The 8074-nt window shown below is 33.8% G+C and overlaps 1 protein-coding gene across 1 annotated transcript; it reads right to left on the reverse strand.

The window, feature by feature from the left end:
• Positions 1–3574: 3574 nt before the first annotated feature.
• Positions 3575–7685, reverse strand: LOC130828365 (ETHYLENE INSENSITIVE 3-like 1 protein). Its single transcript, XM_057694326.1, has 2 exons — positions 7512–7685; positions 3575–6417 (listed from the first exon to the last, which is right to left on the reverse strand). Exon 2 carries the CDS (start codon positions 6274–6276, stop codon positions 4099–4101), a length of 2178 nt encoding a protein of 725 aa, XP_057550309.1. The 5' UTR covers positions 6277–6417; positions 7512–7685; the 3' UTR covers positions 3575–4098.
• Between the last annotated feature and the right edge of the window lie 389 nt (positions 7686–8074).

Raw genomic sequence — 8074 nt, forward strand, 5'->3', positions numbered from 1 at the left:
TAACGTGTATGAAGCATCCACTTGGAGTGATTTCTTTCTATACATTATCAACATGTATAGTGAAAGTGCATCATTTATTATATTTTATGATATTTTATGTATCGCATTATGATGATATTAACACACATGATTACAAATGACATATTATGCTTAGAAAATTAAGCTTTCAATTAGCTAAAAAAAATTCATTTTTTATGATATAAATTATGTATTAATAAGTATAGTTATATATACATGTGCAATATATTATATATTGTGTGTTGCACTAGTATATATCGCATAACTCTTAAATAGGAATCATGCGTAAATCATGTCCAACTAGATCGTTGATGGATGAATAAAAGTAATTTTTACGGATTTTTGCTCGAAATGAATAAAAGTTGCTTTAAAAAATTATCCAACAAAATCTCACCTTAATACTTCTAGAACTAACTATTCAAATTTATTAATAAACCTATTGCTAAAATATAATTTTTTTTTCTTTTTATTACATAAAAATGTTAAAAGTTTTTAATAAATCGTGCAAGATTAATTGCTAAACAATAAAAACAAATAGTGAAATTAAAGAATTATGATTTAGAAAATTGGGTCATTCATGAAACAATGTTAAAGATGTTATTTAAAAAGGAGTAAGTAGACGAATGACTTTGATAAAGTCAACATTGTGCATGCACTTAAACTATGGAATAAAAAAGGGACAATTTTAATTGTATTTGTACTTACTATTACAATTACAATTATAATAATCTAAAACAACAATAATGATAATAATAAGTATATTCCCTCTATTTCACTATGTGTTTCATATAGTTTGACAACATGTAAATATATTTTTTAATAATTTTAATTTAATATTATTATAATGCATAAATAGTTAGTACTAATAATCTTTAAATTAAATAAAATTCTACTTGATTGTGCCAACAAATGACACATATAGACTGAAACTAGAAGAATTCATTCAGGTCATCGATTTAATTTTTAGTCAAATATTTTAGATCAGTTCAAAATTAAATCTTGCGTCCACATCTATTTTTTGTATTTTAAATTCATTTTGAAATCGATTTAAGTCTATTTCGATTACAAGATTGGGTAAATATTGAATCGTCAAATCTATTTGAACACGTCTAACTAAACCAAATATAATATTTATTATATTACAAAATTCTTGTATGAAACGGTCTCACCGTAAGACATGTTTCATACTTGGGTCAAATAGTCCAAAAATAAAAATTTTAAATTTATAAACTTCTTATTTTAAGATCGTCTTATCGTGAGATAAGATATACAACACGTAATGTTATTATATTAATATTGGTATTAATTATTATAAAGGTTTTTTTGATTGGGAATAAAAATGACACATGGTAAAATGTTTGTAAGAGAAAAAAGAGAAAAAAAAGAAAGTTGAATAGATGGGACCTACAAGAAACGAAAGGGCAAAGAGTTGAAAATACTTCCCCCCTTTCCATACCGTTCAATGCGGCCAACACATGTAGTACAGCTCATATCACATTCTCTCTCATCAATTCTTGCAAGAAGAGAAGGGAAAGAAGTATTATTCTAGATAAGAACGAGAGGATGAGTTTGTAGGGCCCCTCTTTTTTGGAGGGTCCCTTGTGTTATGGGTTAACTACAACTTATAAGGTGGCCAATGCCGACCTATTCTATTCAACACATTGAATCAATGGATTATGACTTTTTTAGGATTCAGAAGTGGACTATCCATCATTCTCTCTCCTTTTTTTTTTCCTCTCAATTCCTACCATATTATATTTATTTTTTAAAATATTGTAAGTACATATTAAAAATAATGTAAATAGATATTTATGATATTGAAAATAGACATTAAGAATACGATAAGTAAACATTAAGGATAATGTAAGTAGACATTAAGAATAAGGTAAGTGGATATTAATCTTTAATGTGTTGGGCTTGAGATACGTCTCTCAAAGTGACGGTCTCCAAGAGATTAACTGTTTATTCTTTCCATTGATTTCATACCTTTTTTCGACAATAATTTCGTTTGATTTATTTACGAATTTATTATCTCTCCATTTTTATCCTTGTAATCTATTTTTTTTTCTTATTCTCCAACTTAATTTTTCTCCCAAAATACAACTGGTGCATTCTGAGAGGGACATAGAAAGTACTTCCTTTTCCGTTAATAACATTTAAAATATTTACGTTTGGTTTGTTTAACAAATAATTGTAATTATAGATTGAAGTTGTTAGTTGTTAGCTGATTTAGCAACTTAAAATTACTTACTGATAAGCAACTTAAAATTATTTACTGATAACTAAACGGGTTAGATACCGGTCATGGGGTTTCTAACCCATTCATATATGAGCCGAACACGAATTCAACTCGATTATATATTTGACAGACATAATAAAAAAAATCAAAAGTCAATGAAAAAACGTAATCTTAACAGCTTTGTCAAATAAATTTAGATGCAATTCTAAACTAAAAATCTTGATGCAATACATACTAGTTTCCATTTAAAAGAAGAGTTAAATACATTTAAAATCTATGATTTTTTGTCAATAGATAGAACAATCTTGTGTCAAATGATTAACTCAACAATAAATTTAAACTAGTTTCTATATTCTTATTTATACCGATATAATATTACACACTCTCATACACTCAAGATATAGACTTTTACTCTTTTTATCATATTTACACATTTTTTTTAAGACAATTTGGTTCTTTTTTTGTTTCCTCCTAAGTTCATGCAAGTATTATTCCTACTTATAAGTATAACAATAAACATCAATTGTCGCAAATTAGCTAAAACACGCGACTAAAAAGAAGGTTGGAAGTAGCACCTCCTGATGATCTGAGTGGGTCAGCTTTATTAGCTACAAGTTCCACCAATGGGCAATGGTAGGAGGGATGAAGACATTTTAGAGGTGTAAGGAGACTTGGAAGTAGAATATCCAATTATCCAATTACCTATAAATAGCTTTGCCTAACTTTGACCTGACTTTTCTGCCAAAAAGATCCTCATTTCATTTCACACATCAAAACTTTTTCTTTTTTACTAAAACAAGGATGAATGAACCAAGTTCTCCCTCTCATGCTACCAAATTTCAGGTGAAAAAATCTACTTACCTAAATTTGCCTTTACCAACCACATGTGAAGTTATAGAGGAGTATGAACAACAAAACACCCTAAACTCAGACAAGCCCTTTTTGGCTAAACCTTCCACCCATGATCAATTCTAGGAGTACAAGTTTGGCTGAAATAAAACGGAGTGTTTTGCAAAAAGCTTATCAGACAATTTTAGTTTATTCTAATACAAATAGAGAATTGAATAGTCAAACCATCGAATACTAGTCTTTGGTTAGTATTATAAATAAGTTGTTTTCTAACAAGCTACTCATAACAAACTGTTCATAGTAGCGGATTCAAAATCAGCTAGTCAAACAAAGTTGATAAAATCAGCTAGTCAAATCAGCCAATGTAATCAACTACCTCTTTCAAAAAACACTATTAATTATTTGCCAAACACCTACGATATCAATTCCACGACAAAATCCATCAAATTCAAAAGATCAAATAAAGAATACATCATAATAGAGAGTATATTCGCTCATAAAAGCTATGACCAGGCCTATATGACCAGGTTCGGTGGCCTAGAGGAGAAAATAGAGAATACATCCAAGGGATAATATACAGTAATTATTCATCAAAACATATTTATAATATTTACTGTGGGTTTTTCCAACATGGCTACATAAAAATATATAGTTGCACAAGTAAAAATAATGTTCAAACAAAGATGCCCAGCTTCAACTAATGTTAGATGGAAATACCATCAATAAACACTAAGTAATTGAAGTAATTGTGTGCGGGTGCGAGTGTGGGTACGGGTCGGGCCTGTGGGTGTGGGTGCAGACAAGTGCAACAGTATAAGGGTTCTTCAGATTATCTAAGAAAATAAGAAAAATAAAAAGAAAGGAAAGCTTAAATTCAGCAGGTGAAACTTTCACCTATTAAAAGAAGAGATCTAAAAGCAATCTCCTTCTCAGAATGTACAGCTTCATGGTTACTCCTTGATTTTGACTCCCGTCTAAGCTGATTCCTTCGCTTAAAGGTTCCATATCGAGCTGTCCTGCCTTGAGAGCTGGTCGAAATCAATTGTCGAGAGGTTGAATGGAAGCCCGCCATATCCAAAATCTGCAATGTTGTCGTTCAGCGTCATTCCAAATGATGAGTCGAATGCCCGACAATTATCCATTTGCATTGTATTCGACTGTAAAACAGAACCAGCCATGTTGTTACCGTTGCCCCCTGGCACCGTTCTCTGACCCGAGAAACTGTTTTCCATTGCAATCCGAGAACCACCCATGTTGCTTCCCTGTGAGACATTGCCACCCGGCATTGTTCTCTGACCCGAGAGACTGTTTTCCACTGAAACCCGAGACCCACCCATGTTGTTTCCCGGCTGGTTCACCTTTGGTCCTTGAAAACCCGTACCACCCATCTGAAACTGAAGCTTCTGCTGAGGAGTGTTATTGCCCACATTCATCGGAGGCATAGCTTGTCCTAAAAAGCCATTGTCTAACTGGAACTGAGCGACTTTCGGCTGAGCCTGATTATGATCCTTCACAGCATTTACGCTCATTCCTTGGGAAACCCCGTTTCCAAAAACACCGCCCTGACCAACAAACGTTCCACCCATCTGATTATTCTCAGTAAAGTTCGTGCTCCCTAGATTGACGTTCTTGTTTGAGGTTAGGACCGGTGATGTATCGTAAACCGTCATAAGGCTACTGATCAAATTCTGCCCATCTTCCGGGAGTCCAAGCCCATTAACATTGAAATTAGCAGACGACTGGTTCTCAGATTGAACAGGCAGCTTCTCGTGTTGTGCAAACGAAGTAGCAAAGTTTGCAGGTTCACTGTTGTTTCCTTGAAAGTTGGTTACTCCAACACCGAGAGTCGAAGAACCATACCTATACAGGCAGTTCAGCTGATGATTGTTTCTTGAATTCCGGTCCAAGAATCCAAGACGGGTATCACCGTAAGGGCATTGACTATACTCACAAACAAATATTTTCTGATCTATCACCATGTGAGACCCAGGAGTTGGTTGCTTCCTCTTTTCAGGAAAATCAGCAGCATTAGTATCAATGACTTCACCCTTGATCGGCGAGGTTAAAATGTGGTTAGGCGCCCCGACACCAAAATTGAAGAGGTTGATATTCTGAGGCTTAGTATCATCTACTTCGCCAGAGGGATCATTGTCGACCCCATCAACATCATAATCACTAGTATCACTGATCAGCAAAGACCCGCTACCACCAGTAGTTGGAGGCGGGCATCGATCAGGATAGAGTTTCCGAGCCAAAGCCTCCTCCTGATTAATGATTGCAAGCCATGTTGCGCTTTCTTTCGCTGTCATCTTATCCTGTAAACACTTGGACTGACGAACAAGCTTCCGGATTTTGGCTATATCAGGTGACATATGCTTAATCACGGCTGTAAGGACACTCACCTTCCATGCCTTCTTAAGATCATGAGGCTTCTTGTACGGAGGCGGTCCATGATCTTTCGGAAGTCCCAACTGGGGCCACCATTCTTCGGTCCCATTAGGCCACCATGGTGGGGGAACGCCTTTCTCCAAAGGAAATCGCCTCTGCGGAGGATCACAATGTTGCATAAGCGCGGATAAAAGGGATCCAAGAGTAGTGTCTTGGAGCTCCTGCAAAGTATGAGGAGTTGAACCCATTGCATTACAGTCCTCATTGCTACCAGGCATCGAGTGATCGGCCTGGTATTTCGAGATAGCCGCAGGACCATTCCTGTCGAACCTAACCTTCTCTTTCCACCAAGCGCGCAGATTATCAGAAGCTCCGCTAACGGGTTTCCCCTTCTCGGGGATAATCCCATAAACAAAACCTTGAGCCTTACAGACCTCCATCATTTTCAACATGTACTTCAGAATCCCGTCCTGAGCCCTCGACATCTTCTTTCTACGAGCCTGCTCCTGAGACTGGCGCTGTTTCGCTGCATCAACGCCTTCTTTAGCCTTATCTTTGCTCTGCTCCTTAAGCTTCTTAAGGAGCAGACGATCTCTCCACATACGTCGTTCAAGCTCATCCACATCCACCTCATCATCAGAGTAATCCTCGTCAACAGCACCCTCGGGTTCACAATCCCGGCCTGCATCCACCTCTGCTACTGCGGATTGCGGTGGTGGAGCAAAGAACTCAAAGTTCGAACAAAATCCAATATCTTCAAGAAAATTCATTTTCGACATCATCTTGATCAATTTCAGCAAAGATTCCGGAAAACCTAATCCTTTGATTCACAACTGTTTGTTTATGACTCCAAACAAGATCACAATAAGGCAAAACTACCCACTAGAGGAAAAAAAATCCACCAAAATTACTGAATCCCTAACCTACAAGAATAAAAACACCCATTTACATAAATAAATATTATTATAGGAATAAACCAAGAGAATCAATGAAAATTGCTGAATTCCAAAAGACTGGATTCAATGAACAAGACAATTAAGAATTTAGCGTTACACAAAGTACACCCATATATGATTAAAAGCTAATTTATTATTACAATTTGGGACAAAAACACAAGTTCAATATGGCAGAAAAGCAAAAGCCTTTCACCATTTTACATGAATTTAAGCAATAAAATAGATATATCCAAATTTAACCAGTCAAAATATATTGATATCAAAAACACCCTTTTCAAATTCAGCAATTTAAGAAGTCAAAATCAAAAAATTGTACATTAAAAAAAAGAAATAAATATAAAAAATGATCACATAAACTAGGAGTATATACATATACATATAGTTAAAAAAAGAATATATGACTAACAGATCTAATTTGTGGATCTATTATTGAAAAGGGAAGCAACTAAAAAATATTTAAAATTATTTGGCTAACATTTCCAGCAAATAAAACCCATTTATCAAGCAAGTCAAAATCACTTTATCAACTTCAAGCAATTCAATTTATTCAATTCAATTTATTCAAGGGGGAAAATAAAAATTCAATCTTTATTCCTCTAATCAAACACTTGATCAAACTTTCAAAAGCATTTTTTTTTTGTATTCAATTCTATTTTTCTCAAAAAAAATTATCAAAAAATAATTAAATAAATAAACGCAATAGACTAAAGATTAAACCCATAAAAGTTTATTCATGAATAATTGAAATAAATTTAATTACCATATACTAGTTTATGAAAAAGATGGTTTGCTTATAAAACATAAGATGGGTATTGATTGGTCATAAAAATGAGTTCAATAACATATATTATCTTACAAAATTAAGTAACAACACCCATATTCAAAATCCATAACACCCCACAATCTATAAAACATCAATCATAGAAAAAAAATCATGATCATCAACATAATCAAGAAAAAGCATATAATAGAAGTACACACACACACAAAAATAACCCATCAACTTATCATAAAAACTTGTAAGAATCTAATAAAGATGGAATCTTTGGAAGAATAATTACCTTTAAGTTTCACCCATGGATGATCTGAAGTGCTAAGGTTTATGGAAAGAAAGATAAAGAAGAGAGAGAAAGAGGAGAGAGAAAGAAGAGAGAGAAAGAGCTGGTGGACAAAATGAAGAGGGAAAGGGGAGGGAAGAAAAGGAGGAGTGAATGGAGTTGTGGGGTTGTCTTAAGGTGGACAGTATCTTTTGTTTTGTAGTATTATTTTTTTAACCATGGTTAGTTGAGTGTTAACCATGGTTAGTTAGCAAACAGGTTTTTAACTTTCACGTGAGTGGTTTATTGGGTGTAATGCCTCCCCACACACTGAAATATGTAGCCACACATGTGTAAGTACTAATTTCGATTCATAATTTATTACTTATATTTTTAAAAAAAACGAAAATGGACTCTTTTTTATTATACTGCATTGTTTTATTATTAGGAAAAACAATTACTTAAATAATTATAGTTTAGCAAAGTATTAATAATGTAAAATAAATAATTCAATAAAAAATTGATTAGGGTTTTAAGAGTATTAAGTATCAACTATAGAGTGCTAATAGTATTAGGGATTGTATGAG

The sequence above is a fragment of the Amaranthus tricolor genome, chromosome 12, assembly GCF_026212465.1.
Source record: "Amaranthus tricolor cultivar Red isolate AtriRed21 chromosome 12, ASM2621246v1, whole genome shotgun sequence".
Lineage (NCBI taxonomy): Eukaryota > Viridiplantae > Streptophyta > Magnoliopsida > Caryophyllales > Amaranthaceae > Amaranthus > Amaranthus tricolor.

Bases quoted from the DNA above. Each gene is read 5' to 3' on its own strand.
- LOC130828365 (XM_057694326.1), bottom strand. From the start codon at position 6,276: ATGATGTCGAAAATGAATTTTCTTGAAGATATTGGATTTTGTTCGAAC.